At 39.5% G+C, this 22444-nt stretch overlaps 1 protein-coding gene across 3 annotated transcripts in view; it reads right to left on the bottom strand.

Moving 5' to 3' along the window:
• triqk (triple QxxK/R motif containing) overlaps nucleotides 1-22444 on the bottom strand; it is a 92929-nt gene that overhangs the window by 24879 nt on the left and 45606 nt on the right. For all 3 annotated transcript variants that reach the window (XR_006311383.1, XR_006311382.1, XM_043688080.1), the window contains exon 2: nucleotides 19412-19493. Coding sequence is in view for 1 of the 3 variants with exons in the window: in XM_043688080.1 (XP_043544015.1) it covers nucleotides 19412-19472 (61 nt within the window). In the remaining 2 variants the exon portion in view is untranslated. The remainder of the gene's footprint in view (nucleotides 1-19411; nucleotides 19494-22444) is intronic.

Raw genomic sequence — 22444 nt, 5'->3', positions numbered from 1 at the left:
CCCTGGTCCTGACCACTGGTAGGAGGTCTGTACATAACTCACATGATGGTTTTTTTGGCTTTGTGGTACCTCAATTTCACCCACACAGCCTCCACATCATCCGACGCTATGTCATTCAATATCATAGATTTAATTTTGTTCTTAACTAACAAGGCAACCCCACCCCCTCTGCCCACCTCTCTGTCTTTTCGATAAGTTGAAAAACCATGGAGGTTTAACTGCCAGTCCTGATCCCCCTGTAACCAAGTCTCTGTGATGCCTACTACATCATAATCATTCACTATTATCTGTGTCATTAGTTCATCGGCTTTGTTATGTATGGTACGAGCATTCAGGTAAAGTGCCTTAATGCTAACTTCCTTATCATTAGAGATGTTGGAAGTCATATGTCCTAAGTTATCCTTGCTTTTTACTGCATTCTCAGTCTGCCTCAATTTTAAATCCGCCTGGAAACATTCTATCCTGCTGCTAATCTTGCCATTTACCTCCATACTCCCTGTTGCTTTCACTTTCCCTTCCCCCCAACTCAGAAGTTTAAAGTCCTACTGACCACCCTATTTATCCTCTTCGCTAGAACATTGGTACCTGATCGTTTCAGGTGGAGTCCGTCCCAACGGTACAGATCCCCCCTGTTCCAAAACTGATGCCAATGCCCCATGAAGTGGAATCCCTCTTTCCCCCACCAATCCCTTAGCCACGTGTTTACTTACCTAATTTTCTTATCCCTATGCCAATTGGCACGTGGCTCGGGCAGTAATCCGGAGATTATGACCCTTGAGGATCTGTACTTCAATTTCCTTCCTAGTGCTCGATAATCCCCAAACAGGACATCCACCCTAGCTTTGCCTATGTTGTTAGTCCCAACGTGGACCACAACAACTGGATCCTCCCCCTCCCGCTCCAATATCCTTTCAAGCCGGTTGGAGATGTCCTGAACCCTGGCACCGTGTAGGCAACACACCATGCGAGACTCCCGTTCCGGCTTGCTAATATGTCCACACATATTAAAAGTAAGAGGTGAGTCCAAACAAAAAGTAAAAAATAAATACATGGATCAGTCTCTGAATTGAGGAACAGAAAGCTGAATGTTGTGACCATGGCAGTGGATATTATCAGAAGCACTGATGTTAGTTGTTGAAGGTCAATTTTGAATGTTTTCACTTTGTAGGTTGATTGAAACCCTCCTACCCTAAACCAGTTTGGCAGCAGCTAACTGGTAGCACTTTCTTTTAATTGCAAGGATGTTTAAGTGGTTGTTCTCAGAGCTATGCCCCTCATAGTATAGCAGTCCACACATGAAGACATTAGAACACTGACAGACAGAGACTAAGATTGAAGCTTGGCTTTACCACCCATCCATGTACTACCCCTCCTTGTGTATTCTTGAAAGGGGAGAAATGCAAACGTGCTTCTTGCTTAGATCGCTGTCATGTTTTACCATCATATCCATAGCCTGAGATGCCCCAGGAGCTTACAAGTTCAGTTTGTAGTACATTTTCTCCCTTTTAAGTTTCTTTGACACCTCATCAGATGTGACATTCCAGAGTCTCTCTCCAGGCAGTTAATGAACTTACACCCATGTTTGCGCTTTCATTTTTTTCAAAATAAACACATTTCAATTAAAGTTGGTATTGTGCTCAGGTAATTGGGATTATGATCAATGGTTAAAACAATTCAGTGTACGAGATGTGTTGGATTCAGCATGGGGCATAAATACATTTCTTTGAAGTTGCCATTTATTCATAGATATAGGACAAACTAGCTCTAGCATGCATGTTGCTTCTAACTTTGTCCCTCATGGCCACTTTTCATCATGTTTACATTCCTAGACTGTCTTCTCTAATTGGCAAGGCAGCCATATCCATGTTGGTTGCCTCCTTTGCTGAACAGCTCAAGGGAGCCAGTTCCTGCCTCCTCCAACTGGGGACCAACCTCATCTCCTGGCTAATTAGATCATTTGCATTTTCACAGTTGAGATGACAGTTTAATCCCGAGAATTCATCTGGTTGTTAGGATTCTGAACACACTTAAAACATCTAATGCAACACAAGTGAATTTCTTTATCAAAAAAAAAATTCCTTCGATATTATCACACAAATTCTGATTTTTGTCTTACATTAAAATAATTTATTGATTAAATGTGGGCATCACTAGTAGGGACAATATTTTTTTTTGCCATCCTTTGTTGCCCTCGAGAAGGTGGCCGGGCACCATCTTTTTGAACCACTGAAGATTGTGTGGTAAAGCTGTGTCCACAGCAGCTTCATGTAGGAAGTTCCAGGATATTGTCCAAGGGTTGAAGAAAAGTAGGGATGCAATTCCAAGTCAGGACTGTGTATGATATGAAGGGAAATTTGCAGGTGGTGGTGTCCTTGCGCCTACTGCCATTGACCAACTGGGTGGTCAAAGTCACAGGTTTGGACTAGTTTTGCTTGCTGTGAATGTGCCCAATGGTGAGATTCCCCCCAATTCGTATTAAGTCCAATTGTGCTTGGGCTCTCTGATGCCACAATTCGTCAAATGTTACTTTGATATCAATACTGGACTAATGCTGTGATAAGGCCTTGTGCAATTTGATGTTTTAATCCCTGACAACATGCTGTGCCTCCTAATTTAGTTTCACCTGTCAAATTTGACAGGCAACTCTCGATTTCTTCAATTACGTTATTAATCATTCTAAAATGATGCTGAAAAAATGAGGCTGAAGTGCAGATTCCTCGGAACATCATTTGCCACATTCCATTAGTCAGACAGCAAACCCTTTATCTTTACTCTTAGTAATTACCAAATAATTACTGACTGATGTCAAAATGTTCCCTTTGATTCTCCATGCTCTCACTTTTGCCAATCTAATCTTGAGTCTCATCAAATATCTTGTAGGAGTCCATATATACAACATCCCCATCCAGCACGCTGGTGATCTCCTCTGAATATTTAACTGGATTAGTCAGACATGACTTGGCTCTTCATAAATCTATGCTGCCTATTGTGCTAAAAGGCAAGAGGCAAGGCAGAGTTGCTGTGAGCAACCAAACAATGTGATTCAGCTTTACGAATGCAAGCTCTGAACCCTGCAATGCGCCTTGCTGCCTTTCGCTGCATGGAAAGTACTGCATGGCAGCAGTACTGCAACATGAGTTGAAGAACTGTGATTTAGTTGCGATTAGCCACAATGCTGTGGTGAAACTGGTGCTTTGCTGACATCGACTTATGTGGTTGAAGGCTGCAGGAAGTCACTGCTCTTGGAGTTTATTCTGAGGTGTTGGGGAATGCTAGCCCATCTGAAGGCTCTGAGAAGACACTAGTGAGCTGCAACCTCTAGGCAAGAGCTCTGACATTCAAATCAGGAATTGACACTGTTTGGTTTCTCAACAGTACCTGGCAGAAGTGAAACCTGCACATTAGGCAAGATTAGGTCATAATAAAATGTTAATGCATGTAAGCAGCAGTTCACTGCTTACAAACGAGGTTCTTCTCAGTTAACTGTTGAAAGCCTCAGGGGAAGATTAGATTTTTTTTCCTCAATGTCAAGAAGTTTATTTTCTCATTCTAGCTATTTTCTCCCAACTTGCTCAGCACAGCCCATGCTGCTCAGATGCTGGGAGAATCCTGTCCTCTGTCTCTGACAGAGTTTACTTTTCCATGTCAGATGGAAAATAAATAATAAAATATTGGAATAAAACGTGCACTTAAACAAAATGAAAACATAAATAATTCTTGGCATTCTGATGTGTTGTCATCATAGGGTAGATTATGTAGCCAGAAGTGAGTAACTCATTGATGTATTGATTAATTCAGGCATACATTGACTAAGCTTTGTACTGTGAATATATTATAATAATTACTGCAATTCTAAATTAGTAAAATTAGCTTTTCTTCTAATTTGTTTTATTCTGCAATTATTTCACTGCAACATGACACTGAGCAAAATTGTGACAGTATTTTGACAAAGGACCTTAAAAAGTTCTGAAGCCAACTGCCACATGTGATTTCACTACAGTATGTGATGTTGCATTACATACAAGATAATACATATCCCAAGGCAATAATACATATAATTATAGACTGACATCAACAGCCATAAAAAATAAAGGCCAATTTACGAAGATTATCACTGCCCAAAAGGAATAACCATTTAACATGTTACAAAGTGTCACTATATTTTACATAGGAAACTCTTAAAAAAGTCTTAAAATTATGGCAATGTATAAGCATATATGGAGATAAAGTTCTTCCTGTTATTAACAAAGGCAATTTAAAAATGTGTTTGATGTCACTGTTCAGTTGAGATACCCAGACACATTTTATGCAAATATGTGAGCATTGAGAGCTTGACTGTGATCATTCCTCGGTCTTTGTGATTTCTTACCATTTTATGGTTTTTCTTAGTCGATGTACCACGATAGTTACAGCCACCTGCCAAAATCTTTGACTTATCAAGTGGCTTGCTTCACAGACTGAGATTTTTAAACAACTGCCAATTTTCCATCGAAGTGCTCTCACATGTATGTATTTTTGACTTTGTTTTCCAATGTGAACAGAAACATTACTCTATTTTGGCCAATTTTTGTGTCAGCAAAAGCGATCAATGTTGACACCAACATCTAGCAATGATTACTTCAGATTTAGCGAAAAATAACCTACAAGCATTCACCAATAAATTCTATGCACATGATACCTGAATGCTTGACAATACCCTGGAGATTGTTACAACTAACACTGAAATTTTTTCATAAAGAATATGAATTAAATTTATGCCCATCATTCAAGTATTTTCCTAATGGGTGCATTTCATTATTTCCCAAATGGATGTTTTTAATTCTTGAATCTTTTATACAACTCTTTTAATTACATTTGCCATTAATTGTAATGGGATTTAAAGAAATATCAGATAAGAGAACGGTAGAAATAAATAGTTATATTGCTGAATTCCAATAATTCAGTTTTCTTCCAAGGTTGAGAGTTCAATAGTTTGACTTAACCTTCTGAAACTAATGGCACATTAAATGCTGTGAACTTATTTTTGATTATTTGCTGTTTGCATGCAGTTGCTATAGAAACAAGCTCAAAGCACTCTGTCGATACTATCTGGAAAAACAAGAGGTTTGTGGAGAAGACACTCTGGAATGAAGAAGAGAACATGATCTTTTCACAGCCCCTAAATGTTTACCTAAAATCTCTGTGATTTTGGAATAGGTATTGGTAGAATTTTGAGAATTTAATCAAAAACAAAATGGCTCACACAAAAAGACAAAAAATAAAAGCATTAGCAAGAAGGAAAAAACCATAAATATGGGAAATCTAGAATGACCAATTATTTTAAATTGCTATTCAAAAGTCAAACACCATAACCTCCAAGACTGAAAGCAGTTTAAAATGACTTTAGTATAAATATATTGTGCTATGATTTGGAGATGCCGGTGTTGGACTGGGGTGTACAAAGTTAAAAATCACACAACACCAGGTTATAGTCCAACAAGTTTAATTGGAAGCACACTAGCTTTCGGAGCGACGCTCCTTCATCAGGTGATTCCTATCACCTGATGAAGGAGCGGCCCTTTGAAAGCTAGAGCTTCCAATTAAACCTGTTGGACTATAACCTGGTGTTGTGTGATTTTTAACTTTATATTGTGCTAGAGTGATAGTTCAGGTTTTTAAAATTTGAAGACTGAGATGGAAACTCGCAATGAGGATCGAGTATCCAGAAGTCTTGAAAGGATAGAAATTGACAGTGTATTTCTTCTGATGAGAAAATAAAGAACTAGGGATCACTGTTTAAAAATCAGAGATCGTTCACTTCAAACTGAGAAGAAGTGGGGTTTTTTCTCTCAGACTGTCGTGAGCCTCTGAATCTTTTTCTAAAAAGCTGATGGACGCAGTCATGGAATGCTTTTAAGGCAGATGTAAATAATTTTTTGTTAAGCCAGGAATCAAAGGTTAGTAGAGATAAGCAGGACTGAGAATGGTTACAATCAATAGCCATGACCTTATTGAAAGGATCAGAAATATTGGTCTACTGTCATTCCTGATCTGTAGGTTCATAAAATAGTACTCACATTAGAGAGGGCAAAGGATATAGTAACAGTGCACTAATTCAGGATTAGTCATGGGAAGGTGGGAATTGGCAAAATCTGAGAGTCAAATATTGTAAGGACCTAAAATTCCAAGTGGAGCCAAACAAAAATCGATTTAACATTTTCGTGCAATATTTAATGCTTTGTATTTTTATTAGGAAAAAGCATGTGTTGCTTATTTCTTTTTCTCAAAATTCAGATTCACATCCAATGACATAGAAAACAAGAGATAAAGGTAATTTTATTAGGAATGCAAGAATGGGAATAGTCTACCCAGTTCTTCAAGCCTGTTTAATAGTTCAATAGTCCAAAACGTATGTATTGCAGATTTGTAATTCTCCTAAACTAATTTCAACTGGTTTTGAGAGAATCGTTCATATTTTCACCATTCTTTATGTGAAGATGTACCATCTGTCATCACTCCCAAGTTATCCATCTCTGATTTCAAGATTATGCCCCACATTCCATTATTTCCCCACCAGAAAAAAAAATGTTCCCTCTATCCCTCCTATACACTGCTTTAAGCACTTCAACTCGACACCTTTATAAATATGGGTCATGTATAGGAAAACGTTCCTCTGCGTGTAATTTTAATGAAATATTTTGCCATTAAATTCTCACTGGGACTGTTTATTATAATGTTTTCTCACACATCAATGAAAATATAATCTTTAATGAAAGGGAAATAGTTAATGGCAGGTTTAATCACTTTTCTTGAATGAGTTGGCTTTCGACTTTACTGAAAATTCAAATAAATTTCTGTTCAGCTAAACCAATTTGTGTCTGCAGCACATGCATGTATGGAAACTATTCAAATAAAATTAATGAAACTCACTTAGTATTCTTTTATATCTGGAATAAATTTAGTTTTGAAATATTGCACTTTTTTTTTCAAGAGATTAGATTTAGTATTTCAGTACAATGAAATGATTCAAGTGAAAAAACACAAGGTCATAATCTTTGTTTGGCTTTGGATAGAAGCACAGCAATTAGAAAATCTCAGAAGAAAAATATATTACTTCTGCATGTATGATGAAACATAAATGCCATTCAGTTTTCAAATGAAACAAAAGAGGGGGAATTCTTCAGATATTTTAATTGATTTCTATTTGAGTGAATATAAATCAACTAATGTATTGACAGAACATATGCCGTGAATTAATTCTTATCAGTGACATAATTACTAGTAGGTTTACATATATAACAAGTTTTGGAAATTAAAAATCGAGATGTGTATCCACAGTATTCTAGCACCAACTGCACAATGTTTTTATGTCAAGTATTTGACTAATCTTGTTTAATTCATTATGAACAAAACACGTATAAATTTTTTTTTAAAAAAGGACAACAGTATTGCAAATCACAATCAAGCAGCAGATTATCAGATAACAGATTCTAGTTCTTATTTACTGCATAAAACCAGCCTTCTCAACATCTGACTAAATTTTAGTCGTGCTGCCTGTATCAAAATTATAGAACAGCAAATGATCTCATCTAGACAGGGTAGTAATGGAAGCAGGGTAATTTGGTTTCAGTGTCTCATGCCTCAGAGAAAGCCAGCCAGTAGTTGCAGTTCCTGATTACTACTTCAGGACACCTGCTGGATCGTGTGTGCTTGGATGTCACGCAAGGACAGGATGGGGCAATGCTGCAGTGCTTCCTATAGAATAGTCTCTTGGCACTCACTGTCTAAACTCTCATGTGCAGAATGCCAACTTGGATGGGTACCAGAAAACTGCTGGTACTAATGAAACCATATAATGCCATGAGCACCACCTGCAGTGATGTTGGAGAGAAAATTAGGGGGGTTGTGAGGAAGGGAAGGGGGAGGAATAGGAGTAAATATCGAATTGCACTTTTATGTTTATGTTTATACATGTGTCCTTTTTGTAAACAAAGAACAATTATTCCATTACGGAGTTAAGTAAGTCTAATTAATGCTGCCTTGCTGGAGTTAAATTGGAATTTTTCTTCTTTGGAGGAGATGCTATTGAGCCAAATTCCCTTTTGTCTGATGTACACAACAGCTGATGAGCACTGGCTGGCTAATGTCAGCTGTGTGTATCTGTTGCTGCACATATCATTTTGCTCTGTATAGTTTCGCTGAGAGATTCAAGATCTTATGCTGGTACTGAAGTACAAAATTTAACAAGAAAGTAAACTGTGCACCTTTAAACTCTTTCCTCCATCTGTGCAAAAGGGGTTAGCTGATATGGAAAATCAAGTTTGCTGAAATACAGTTAAACAGCATTGTTTAAATGTCAGCTGCTTAGAGTGGAGTCAGCAGAATTTTAGGAGCAGAAGTACATTTAAGATATTTTCTCATCAACCTATTACTACACACCTCTACAGCAGGTGGGGCTTCAACTTGGGCGACTGATCCAGAGGTAGGGACACTACCACTTTACTACAAGAGCACCCAGGAATAGATTGAATTGATAATTAGAAGAATTAGGAGGCGTGGGATATACTTTAATAAGAATGTAGATTATTGAAGTTGAATCAGAATATGGGACAATCCTATAAGGTCACAGCTGTTACTGAGCATGTGTGTATTTCAACTGAAGTGGAAATGGAAAAAGTAAAAATATCAGAATGAAATAGGAGAAATCTGAAAAATAGAGAAAGGATGGTGGAAATGGCAGTAAAATATATCCTGATAAAATATCTGAGTTATAAAAATAAGGAGTTTAATATGGTTGATTAAGCAAAACTAGGAATGAGCAATAAAGCCGGCCTCAGTAGTGATGACTGTGTACCATGAATGAATAAAAAAAAGATAAAACTTCAAAATGTTACAAGATTCTTCAAGCAAAGAAAGGTAAAGAGGTGCAAAGGGTGCTTTACAAGATAATTTTACTTTCAACTTGATGTGCATTTTGTTTGGTAAAAGTGAGCTCATAATCCCCTAAATTCTCAAAGAACACTTGCAATATTGGCCCATTCGCCCATCTGATCAAGGTCCCGTTGTACTCTAGATAACCTTCTTCACTGACCACAACACCACTGATTTTGGTATTACCTGCAAACTTATAACCATATCTCATATTTTCATGTTCAAATCATTTATATAAATGACATAAAGCAGTGGACCCAGCTCTGAACCTTGTGGCACATCGCTTGTCACAGGCCTCCAATCCGAAAAGCAACCCTCTATCTTGTATGAGTGGCAGAGAGAGATTAATTTAGGTAAATGTGAGGTGTTGCATTTTGGTAAGGCAAATCATGGCAGGACTTATACAAGTAATGGTAGGGCCCTGGAGCTTGTTGTTGGGGTTGAAGGTGCATAATTCCTTGAAGGTGGAGTCGCAGGTAGACCAGGTAGTGAAGAAGGCATTTGGCACACTTGCCTTCAAAGGTCAGAACATTGAGAATAGGAGTTGGCATGTCATGTTGGGGTTGTTCTGGACATTGGTGAGGCCATTTTTAGAATATTGCGTACAATTGCAGTCACCTTTTTACAGGAAGGATGCTGTTAAATTTGAGAAGGCACAGAAAATATTTACAAGAATGTTGCCAGGGTTGGAGGGTTTGAGTTATAGGGTGAAGCTGAATAGGCTGGGGATTTTTCTCCTGCAGCGTTGCAGGCTGAGGGGTGACTTCATGGAGGTTCATAAAATCATGAGAGGCATGGATAGGATGAATAGCCAAGGTCTTTTTCCTGGGATGGGGGAGTACAAAACTAGAGGGTATAGGTTTAAGGTAAGATGAGAAAGATTTAAAAAGGACCAGAGGGGTAACGTTTTCACACAGAGGGTGATGCGTGTATGGAACAAGTTGCCAGAGTAAGTGGTTCTGAGAGATAACATATACATGCATTTGGAAACAGAATTTGATTAGGAGTTGTCAGCATGGCTTTGTCCGTGGGAGATCATGCCTCACAAATTTGGTAGAGTTCTTGATGAAGTGACCAAGAAGGCTGATGAGGGCAGGGCAGTAGATGTAGTCTATATGGATTTCAGTAGGGCCCTTGATAAGGTACCATATGGTAAGCTGCTCTGGAAAGTTAGATCGCATGGAGTCAGGGCGAGCTGGCAAATTGGATACAAAATTGACTTGATGGTAGGAAGCATAGCAGAAAGATGCTTGTTGGACTGGAGGCCTGTGACTAGTGGAGTGACTCAGGGGTGGTGCTGGGCCCGATGCTGTTTGTTATCTATATCATTAATTTGATGAGAATATACAAGGCATGATTAGTAAGTTTGCTGATGACACTGAAATAGGCAATATCGTGGGACAGTGAGGAAGGTTATCAGATATTGCAGCAGGACCTTGATCAGCTGGGGAAGTGGCCTAGAAATGGCAAATGGAGTTTAATATAGATAAGCGTGATGTCTTGCATTTTGGAAAGTCAAATGAAATCAAAATTTCATGGTTAGTGGTAGGGTCTTAAGGAGTGTAGTGGAACAAAGGGATATTGGAGTTCAGGTGCAAGGTTCTCTGAAAGTGGAGTCACAGGTAGACAGGGCAATGAAGAAGGCTTTTGGCACACTGACCTTCATCAGTCAGGGCATTGAGTATCAAAGTTGGGAAGTTATGTTGCAGTTGTACAGGACGTTGGTGAGGCTGCACTTAGGAGTATTGTGTTCAATTTTGATCACCTTGTCATAGAAAGGATGTTATTAAACTGGTAAGAGTACAGAAGAAATTTACATGGATGTTGCCAGGACTTTTTTCTTTAGTATGTAGGAGACTGAGGAGGATCTTATAGAAGAGTATAAGATCATGACAGGCAGGGATAGGATGAGTGCACTCAGTCTTTTTTCCCCACTTTGGAGTGTCAAGGGCTCGAGGGCATCAGTTTAAGGTTAGAGGGGAAAGAATAAAAGGGAACCTGAGGGGCAATTTTTTTACACAGTGGGTGGTATGCATGTGGAATGAGCTGCCAGCAGAAGTGATTGAGGTGGGTACATTAACAACATTTAAAAGCCATTTGGACAACTACATGGATAGGAAAGGTTTAGAAGGACATGGGCCAAGTACAGGGAAATGAAGTTAACATAGATGGATATTTTGGTCAGTATGGACCAGTTTGGGTCAAAGGGCCTGTCTCCGTGTTGTCAGAGTCTCTGACTCTATGGTGGAGGCAAGTACAATTATAACATTTAAAAAGCATCTGGATGGGTATATGAATAGAAAGGATTTAGAGATATGAGCCAAACGCAGGCGAATGGAGTATTTTAGTTTGGGCAACTTGATCGGCATGAGCAAGTTGGGACGAAGGGTCTGTTTCCTTGCTGTATGACTCTATGACTAACGCCTTATATAGTTTTAGAAAAACATTCCTCCATTCCCTTTGAAATAAAGGCCAACTTTCCATTTGCTTTCATTTTCACCACTGAACTTGGATTCTCGCTTTCTGTGATTCATGCATGAGGACTCCCAAATTCCTGTATTCAGTAACTTTCTACAGGCTCTCTCCATTTAAATAATATTCAACTCCTTCTGTCAAAGTACATAATCTTACATTTTCTAACATTATCTCCATCTGCCAAGTTTGTGCCCACAAGCTTAACCTGTTTATCTCCCTCTGCAGACATTTTGTGCTAAAGTCAGAGTCATATAGCATGGAAACAGACCCTTCAGTCCAATAAGTCCATGCCGACCATAATCCCAAATTAAATTAGTCCCATCTGCCTGCGGTTGGCCCATATCACTTCAAACTTTCTTTTTCGTAAACTTATCCAAATGTCTTTTAAATGTTGCAACTGTACATTCATCCACCACTTTCTCTGGCAGTTCATTCCACAGTTGAACCACTCTCTGTGTAAAAATTGTGCTCCTCATTTCCTTTTAAATCTTTCGCTTCTCACCTGAAAAATGTGCCTCCTAGTTTTCGACTCCGCACCTCGGAAAAAGGCTCTTGTCATTCACCTTTTCTAAGCCCCTCATGACTTTATAAAACTCTATAAGGTCACCCCTCAACCTCCTATGCTCCAGTGAAAAACGTCCCAGCCTTTTCAGTCTATTTTTCTATCTCAAACCTTCCATTCCTGGAAACATCCTGGTAAATCTTTTTTTGAACTCTCTCTCGTTTAATAATATCCTTCCTATAAAAGGGTGACCAGAACTGTATACAGTACAACAGAACTGGCCTCACCAACATCCTATACAACCTTAAAATGATGTCTCAACTCCTATACTCAACTGGGCAATGGAGGCAAGTACGTTCAATGCCTTTTCAACCATGCTGACTACCCTGGAATGCAAATTTCAAAAATGTATGTACCTAAAAATAGGTGTTCGACAATACTATGCAGGGCCCTACCATTAATTGTATAAATCCTGTCCTTTTTAGCATTACCAAAATGCAATATCTTACTTTTATCCAAATTAAACTCCAGCTGCCACTCCTCAGCTCATTGACCTAATTGATCAATATCTCTTTAATCTTCGATAAGCTTCTTCACTGTCCACTATACCATCAATTTTGAAGTCATCTGCAAGCTTACTAACTATGTCTCCTATATTCTCATTCAAATCATTTACATAAACAACAAACAAAAGTGGACCCAGTACCGATCCCTGCAGAACACCTCTGATCACACGACTCCAGTCTGTAAAACAACCCTTCACCACCACCTTGTTTCCTACCATCAAGCCAATTTTGTATACAATTGATTAGCTCACTCTGAATCCCATGTGATCTAACTTTAGTATTTAATCTACCATGAAGAAACTTGTCAAAGGCTTTTATCTTGATTACTTGCCTTCCCACCTATTTTTATGTCATGCACAAACTAATCTATAGTACATTAACTCTCATCATCCAAGTCATTAAATACATACACTTAATAATTGTGGCCCAGTGCTGATCTTGTGGCATTCTCCTAGTTATAGGTTGCCATCCTGAAAATAGCCTCCTTATCCCAACTCTCTTTTATTGGTTGGCTTATCTCTACCCATGCTAATATACTATCTCCATTTTACTCATTTTGATGATCAAAAATCAATGCAATGCTATCTAAAGGAATATAAAATGACTCTACCTCCACTGCTCTCTAGGAAAGAGAATTCCACAGCCCAACAGCACTCAGAGAATACAAAATCTTCCCACCTCCATCTAAAATGGGAAACTCTTATTTTTAAACTAGTTATAGTTTCTCCTACAAAGGGAACCATCCTTTCAGCACCTACAGTGTCAATTCCCTTCAGGACCTTATATTTTTTTTAAATAAGATCACTTCTCATTTATCTAAACAGATAGGCTCAATCTGTTCAATCTTTCCACATAAAATAACACCTTCATCCCAGGAATAGATCAAATGAATCTTCTCTAAATTGCTTCTAAAACAGTACACAGTATTCCAGATATGTTCTCTTAATGCCCGATAGAACTCAGCAAAAGTTTCCGTCCTTTTCTGTTCCATTCTTCTCACAATATTGATGTACCTGCATACCAACTTTCTCTGATTCACATTTATGGACACCCAGATCCCTGTGTAAAGAGTTTTACATTCATTCAATCAATCACAACCATGTTCAAATAACAGGCTGCTTTTCTATTCTTCTGCCAAAGTGGGCAGGTATGTTTTCCTGCACTATACACCATTTTATAATGTTTTTCCCACTCAATTAGCCTATCTAAATCACTTTGCCGACTTTTTCTGATTCCGCTCACCATTTACTTTCCTACCCATGTCTCATCAGCACATTTAGCAACCATGCCATTTGTCCCTTCATCCAAATCATTTAAATGGATCGGTGCTGGGTCCTCTACTTTTCGTCATTTATATAAATGATTTGGATGTGAGCATAAGAGGTATAGATAGTAAGTTTGCAGATGACACCAAAATTGGAGGTGTAGTGGACATCAAAGAGCGTTACCTCAGATTACCATAAGACCACAAGACATAGGAGCGGAAGTAAGGCCATTCGGCCCATCGAGTCCACTCCGCCATTCAATCATGGCTGATGGGCATTTCAACTCCACTTACCCGCATACTCCCCGTAGCCCTTAATTCCTTGTGACATCAAAAGGATCTTGATCAGATGGGCCAATGGGCTGAGAAGTGGCAGATGGAGTTTAATTCAAATAAATGCGAGGTGCTGCATTTTGGGAAAGCAAATCCTAGCAGGACTTATACACTTAATGGTAAGGTCCTAAGAGTGCAGGCTCATACCTCCTTGAAAGTGGAGTTGCAGGTCGATAGGATAGTGAGCAAGGCGTTTGGTAAGCTTTCCTTTATTAGTCAGAGTATTGAGTACAGGAGTTGGGAGGTCATGTTGCAGCTGTACAGGACATTGGTTAGGCCACTGTTGGTATAGTGCATGCAGCTCTGATCTCCTTCCTATCGGAAAGATGTTGTGAAACTTGGAAGGGTTCAGAAAAGATTTACAAGGATGTTGCCAGCTATAGGGAGAGGCTGAACAGGCTGGGGCTGTTTTCCCTGGAGCGTCGGAGGCTGAGGGGTGACCTTATAGAAGTTTACAAAATTATGAGGGGCATGGATAAGGTAAATAGACAAGGTCTTTTCCCTGAGTTGGGGGAGCCCAGAATTAGAGGGCATAAGTTGAAGGTAAGAGGGGAAAGATATAAAAGAGACCTAAGGGGCAACTTTTTCACGCAGAGGGTGGTACATATATGGAACGAGCTGCCAGAGGAAGTGGTGGAGGCTGGTACAATTGCAACATTTAAAAGGCATTTGGATGGGTATATGAATAGGAAGGGTTTGGAGGGATATGGGCTGGGTGCTGGCAGGTGGGACTAGATTGGGTTGGGATGTCTGGTCGGCATAGACGGGTTGGACCAAAGGGTCTGTTTCCATGCTGTACATCTCTATGACTCTATGACTCTAAATAGACCAAATATAGTTGACAATCTATCACTGAAACCTGCGCTACTCCACAAAATACAACTTGCCATTTGGAAAATTATCCATTTAGCCTTACTCACTAGGTCCTGTTAGCTAATCAAGAATCCTTTAACCACATAGTCTGGTCCATCCTACACCATGAGCTATTACTTTGTGTGGGAACATTTGATGTGGCAATTTATCAAACATATTTTAGAAATCTAAGTATCCAACATCTAAGGTGTCTCCTTTATCCATATTACCTATTACATTATACAATAACTCATAAATTAATCAAACATGGTTTCACTTTCACACAGGTATTCATTATTTTGTATATTTTATTACGAATTGCTTCCGTTACAGCAAGTCAGTTAACAGTTCTGTCACATGCAGTAGTTGCATTTAATTAAAAGTAAACTGTTGTAATGCAGCCCAGAAGCAGAAGTTGCAAAAATTCACAAAACATCAGGTCATCAAAAATTATGATGTTATTCACATCTTACCACTGAAGAATAGCAGTGGATATGTATGACTAATCATTTCTTTGCATACAAACACTCACACAAACTAAATATAAAAAGAGTTACAAATATAGTAAACATCAAGATACACAGAGTGAAGTGGAGACATGAAAAACTGTGCTATTGTCATACAGGTTTGATTCCTCAGAACAGCTGAGTTCACAATCTGAGAAGGATATTAAGGATTTAAACTCAATTTTTATTTCAAACATGAAGGTAATGCCGTTCAGCAGGCAAGTTGGGCGAAATGGGAAGGATTTGGGTAGCTGTATTTGGTACAAGTTGGAGTTTATGCAGAATACCTGTTGAAATGTTGCAAAGGGGAAATTGCTGGGGAGCACATCACTTTAAGTGTATCCAAACTAAGCTATTGAGAAATTCACAAATGAACTTGCTATTTACCAGATGTACAGGGCACAATCTCTCACTGTATGTTCACTTATAAAATACCCACATCCGGGCTTCCTTAATTACAGGTAGTCAGCAGTGGAGCTTTAGGAATCCCAAGGGATAAAGTGGAACTAAACCAGTTGAAAGCCCATAGCTTAACCAGTTCAAAACATTAGGAGCTTCCAACTGCTCATCTAGCTACGCTTACCTTTCCTAAACAGGGATTTAAACCAAGTGGAAAGAATCACAGCCTCACTAGAAAACCTTTCATTTTAGATTCCATTAATGAACTGGACTGGCAAACTGGTCTATCAATAGTATTGCAAATCTGTGTAGTTCAGGTGATGGATTGTTAACTCTACGTTTCCATTCCAATCTACTGGACAAAGGCAATGAGCAAATTTTGGTTGTATTCTCATTTAACACCGAAAAAGTCCAGGGCTCCTTAGAGGGCAGAGAAAAAGTACTAAATAAATAGATGAGGAAATAGATGTTAATCAATGGAGGAAGTGATTAGTCGAACTGACAGAAAGCAAATAGTTGACAAGGCTTTTAAACTGATGAAAGAAAAGAATTATGGCATTATGGGAAGACAGTGCCCACAGCGTTTTCGGCTTTTATTTCAGATTTCCAACATCAATAGTATTTTGATTTTGTACACAAAGGCTAGATGAAGAACTGAAGTCTGCCACCAAGAAGACTTGTTGGCCAAGAAGGCAGGTTACAGGACAACACTGAAATGAGATAAGACAGAGATTTAATGCTAACAGTGACGATTTAGAATATAATAGGATTGAGGACAAGTAGTTGATACAAAACAAAAGGGACAGGAGTGACGAATGAGCAAACATAATTGACTTAAGTATAACTAGTGACTCCAATGATGTTAATTGTTACATACTACCTGGCCAAATTGGAAACATTTTCCCATAAACTGTAAAATATAGAGGAAAGGATTGCAAAGCTAATTCTGGATAGGAGCAAAAGTAACAGGGTAGTTGTTATGGGGGACTTTAACTTTCCAAATATTGACTGGAAACACTATAGTTTGAGTACTTTAGATGGGCCAGTTTTTGTCCAATGTGTGCAGGAGGATTTCCTGACACAATATGTAGATAGGCCAACAAGAGGCGAGACCACATTGGATTTGGTACTAGGTAATGAACCAGGTCAGGTGTTAAATTTAGAGCACTTTCGTGATAGTGACCACAATTTGGTTATGTTTACCTTAGCGATGGAAAGGGATAGGTATATATCACAAGAGGAGAGTTATAGATGAGGGAAAGGCAATTATGATGCAATTAGGCAAGATTTAGGCTGCATAGGATGGGGAAGAAACTGCAGGGGATGGGCACAATTGAAATGTGGAGCTTGTTCAAGGATTAGCTATTGTGTGTCTTTGAAAAGTATGTACATGTCAGGCAGGGAGGAAGTGGTCAAGTGAGGGAACTGTGGTTCACTAAGGGGGTTGAATCTCTTGTCAAGAGGAAGAAGGACGCTTATGTAAAGATGAGACGTGAACGCTCAGTTCGAGCACTTGAGAGTTACAAGTTAGTCAGAAAGGACCTAAAGAGAGAGCTAAGAAGAGCCAGAAGGGGACAAGAGAAATAATTGTGGTGGATAGGATCAAGGAAAACTCTAAAGCTTTCTATAGGTATGTCAGGAATAAAAGAATGACTAGAGTAAGGTTAGGGCCAGTCAAGGACAGTAGTGGGAAGTTGTGCGTGGTGACCGAGGAGATAAGAGGGGCGCTAAATGAATATTTTTCATCGTATTCACACAGGAAAAATATAATGTTGTCGAGAAGAAAACTGAGATACAGGCTACTAGACTAGATGGGTTTGAGGTTCATAAGGAGGTGTTGGCAATTCTGAAAAATGTGAAAATAGATAAGTCCCCTGGGCCAGATGGGATTTATCCTAGGATTCTCTGGGAAGCTAGGGAGGAGATTACAGTGCTTTTATCTTTGATCTTTATGTCATCATTGTTTACAGGAATAGTGCCAGAAGTTTGGAGGACAGCAAATGCTGTTCCGTTGTTCAGCAAGGGAAGTAGAGACAACCCTGAAAATTATAGACCTGTGAGCCTTACATCGGTTGTGGGTAAAGTGTTGGAAAGGATTTTAAGAGATAGGATTTTCAATCATCTAAAAAAGAATAATTTGATTAGGGATAGTCAACACGGTTTTGTGAAGAGTAGGTCGTGCCTCACAAACCATATTGAGTTCTTTGAGAAGGTGATCAAACAGGTGGATGAGGGAAAAGTGGTTGATGCAGTGTACATGGATTTCAGTAAAGCTTTCGATAAGGTTCCCCACGGTAGGCTATTGCAGAAAATACCAGGGCATGGGATTGAGGACAATTTAGCAGTTTGGATCAGAAATTGGCTTGCTCTAAGAAGACAAAGGGTGATGGTTGATGGGAAATATTCATCCTGGAGTTCAGTTGTTACTGGTGTACCACAAGGATCTGTTTTGGGGCCACAGATGTTGTCATTTTATAAATGACCTGGATGAGGGCGTAGAAGGATGAGTTAGTAAGTTTGAGGATGACACTAAAGTCGGTGGAGTTGTGGACAGTGACGAAGGATGTTGCAGGTTACAGAGGGACATAGATAAGCTGCAGAGCTGGGCTGAGAGGTGGCAAATGGAGTTTAATGTGGGAAAGTGTGAGGTGATTCACTTTGGAAGGAGTAACAGGAATACACAGTACTGGGCTAATGGTAAGATTCTTGGTAATGTAGATGAGAAGAGAGATCTCGGTGTCCATGTGCATAAATCACTGAAAGTTGCCACCCAGGAATAGAGTTGTTCAGAAGGCGTATGGTGTGTTAGGTTTTACTGGTGGAGGGATTGAGTTTCAGGACCATGAGGTACAAAACTATACAAAACTCTGGTGCAGCCACACTTGGAGTATTACACTGCATTATAGAAAGCATGTGGAAGCATTAGAAAGGGTTCAGAGGAGATTTGCCAAGATGTGTCTGGTCTGAAGGGAAGGTCTAATGAAGAAAGGCTGAGGGACTTGAGGCTGTTTTCAATACAGAGAAGAAGGTTGTCAGGTGACTTAATAGAGGCATACAAGATGATCAGAGGATGAGATAGGGTGGGCAGTAAGAGCCTTTTTCCTCGGATGGTGATGGCTAGCATGAGGGGATATTGCTTTAAATTGATGGGTGATAGATATAGGACAGTTGTCAGAGATAGTTTCTTTACTCAGAATATAGTAAGGGCTTGAAACACCCTGCCTGCAACAGTACTAGACTTGCCAACTTTAAGGGCACTTAAATGGTCATTGATAAACATATGGATGATAATGGAATAGTGTAGGTTAGATGGGCTTCAGATTGGTTTCACAGGTCAGTGCAACATCCAGAGCTGAAGGGCCTGTAGTGCACTGTAATGTTCCATGTTCTACATTCTAATGGCTATTTCCAAATGAGTCAGGTCTATGTTTAAACTCTCTGATAAATAATGTGTCAAAAAATTGGTGTAATTTCCTAATTAATGCACAAAGATGTTTGGACTAATTCTTCAGCAAAATAGAATGATTTACTCTATAATTGGTAGAGTTAAGATTTTTATAGTTATTTTAAAATCTGCAATATGCAATACTAAAAGAATTAATACCTATCTGTTTCCGGTAGTGATCAATTGGGATTTTAGAAGCAGCAGCATCTTTCCTTCCCATTTTCAGTGTTGCACAGAATATCTACAAGTTAAGAACAGTGCGATCAGGAGGTATGTTCAAAAAGAAACTCAAATATTTTAATAATGATTATTTAACTTAATGAGTTCTAACTCTACTTAAAGTGAATTGCTCCTTTAAAATCACTTTGCAAGATAAATTAACATATTCATTTCTCCATTTCATATTTTCGAACAAAGTCTAGGTGGACACCCAATTCTTCTTCCAAAAAAATTTGTTTCCATTATTCCATAGGATGCAAGTGTTGTTGATAAAGTAAACATTTGTTGCCCATCTGTAATTTCCTTGAGAAGGTGATGGTGAGCAGCCTGTGAATTGATACAGTCCATGATACAGAGCTGTCAGCTAGAAAACCTCAGGATATTGATCCAGTTACGATGAAGCAACTTGAAGGCACAGGAGGATTAGATTAGATTACATTACATTACAGTGTGGAAACAGGCCCTTCGGCCCAACAAGTCCACACCGACCCGCCGAAGCGTAACCCACCCAGACCCATTCCCCTACATTTACACCTTCACCTTACACTACGGGCAATTTAGCGTGACCAATTCACCTAACCTGCACATTTTTTGGATTGTGGGAGGAAACCGGAGCACCCGGAGGAAACCCACGCAGACACAGGGAGAATGTGCAAACTCCACACAGTCAGTCGCCTGAGACGGGACTTGAACCCGGGTCTCTGGCGCTGTGAGGCAACAGTGCTAACCACTGTGCCACCGTGCCGCCATGTGGATTGGAGGGCTGCTGTTGAAGAAACCTGGGAGAGCTGTCCATTTTGTTAATGCTACACACTGCAGCCATGATGTGGTGATGGGTGGAGGGTCTGAATGCTTAAGGAAGTTGACAGGATGTAGATTAAATAGGTTGCTTTATCCTGGCTGGTTTCAAGCTTCCTGAGTGTTGCTGTTCTGATTTTTTTTTGTTTCAGTTTTCTAAGTTAAAGGGCAACATTCTGAAAGAAAAGGCAGATATGCTCCTGTATTCAACAACCTAGTAGAGAGATTTGCATTAAATTGTCACTAAAATCAATGGGCTAGATATGCTGATGGTCTCAGCAGCACTGACTGGATGTGATCATTGGAACCATAAGGAATCCTAAATGCAGTTGACTCCCTGGGTATTATATAGAAATTGAAAATTCTAAAAGGACTACCCAGCATCTGTAATGCTCAAAAAGAAATCCATTAAAAAAATCTGGTCCAGTTTCACAAATAGTTACCCAGGAAAATTTAGAATGCTAAAAACTTAGTCTAACCTCTGTGGTCACTATAATACTGACTCCTTACTCATCATTTACACCACTACAACCCCCCAAACCTCTAACAAGTATCCAACCAGCAAGCCCCATCCGAAACTAGCACAATTCCAACCATACTCCTCCAGGAACCAACATCCCACTGTTGCTGGCCTCAAACCCCCAGATCCAAACGTATCCCTTGCACCTACGAGCCTGACAGCAAAATCCAATCTGTCAAACTGATGTCACCCTGGACGAAATTTCACCTCTTCTGGACCTAAACACCCTATTTTTCTCCCTCCCAATTTGGTCTGACATCTCTTGACCGTCCTGAAGTACAAGAGAACTGTTGGCCTTTAGGTACATTACACAATCCTGAAAGAGCTGGGATCAGAGCTGTTGGCCAGGAACTTGGAACTCAGTTATGATACCAAAACCTGGAATGAAGTGGCAATCTGACTGTGGTTGCCATTCCTCAGAATATCCAGATCAATAAGCTTTATGTTTCAGACACATCCTAACGGCAGAAATTTCACAATACAAGACTCCAATTGAAATGTTTTCAATGCCCCCCCTTTACTGAAATAGTATCTTCCATCTTGGGATTTTTCATGTCATACTCAATTATAAGACCTCCAAACTGCATTGGCCTCATTTGGTGACAGACCAATGCAGCTATCCAATCAGACTTTGCAATTTCCCTATTTTAGTTGGAAAGAGCTATGTCTTTCTGGCATAGCAATGGGGTTGCTATTTTTCAAATAAGTTTGGTGACAGAAAGCAATACTTGATCTATTTTGCCTGTTTTCCAATCAAATATACTTAAATCCCTGCAGCATGGCTTCCAATTTTAAGTCCATTTATGAATGTTTTCAAATTCATTCCTACCATGCCACAAATACAGTCATAGAGTCATAGAGATGTACAGCACAGAAACAGACCCTTCAGTCCAATCGTTCATGCCGGCCAGATATCCCAACCCAATCGCGTCCCATTTGCCAGCACTTGGCTCATATCGCTCTGAACCCGTCATATTCATGTACCCATCCAGGTGCCTTTTAAATGTTGCAACTGGACCAGCCTCCACCATTTCCTCTGGAAGCTCATTCCATACATGCACCACCCACTGCGTGAAAATGTTGCCCAATTCAGTCTTTTTTATATCTTTCCCCTCTCACCCTAAACCTATGCCCGCTAGTTCTGGACTCCCCCACCCCAGGGAAAAGACTTTGTCTATCTACCCTATCCATGCGCCCCATGATTTTATAAACCTCTAAAAGGTCACCCTCAGCCTCCGAAGCTCCAGAGAAAACAGCCCCAGCCTATTCAGCCTCTCTCTATAGCTCAAATCCTCCATCCCTGGCAACATCCTTTTCTGAACCCTTTCAAGTTTCACAACATCCTTCTGATAGGAAGGAGACCAGAATTGCACACAATATTCCTAAAGTAGCTTAACCAATGTCCTGTATAGCTGCAACATGACCTCCTAACTCCTGTACTCAATACTCAGACCAATGAAGGAAAGCATACCAAATGCCTTCTTCACTATCCTATCTACCTGCGACTCTACTTTCAAGGAGCTATTAACCTGCACTCCAAGGTCTCTTTGTTCAGCAACACTCCCTAGGACCTTACCATTAAGTGTATAAGTCATGCTAAGATTTGCTTTCCCAAAATGCAGCACCTCACACTTATCTAAATTAAACTCCATCTG

Source organism: Chiloscyllium plagiosum, chromosome 4 (assembly GCF_004010195.1).
Source record: "Chiloscyllium plagiosum isolate BGI_BamShark_2017 chromosome 4, ASM401019v2, whole genome shotgun sequence".
In the NCBI taxonomy this organism is placed as follows: Eukaryota; Metazoa; Chordata; class Chondrichthyes; order Orectolobiformes; family Hemiscylliidae; genus Chiloscyllium; species Chiloscyllium plagiosum.
Note: the sequence above shows the minus strand (reverse complement) of the source record. Positions and strands in the feature narration are given on the sequence as shown.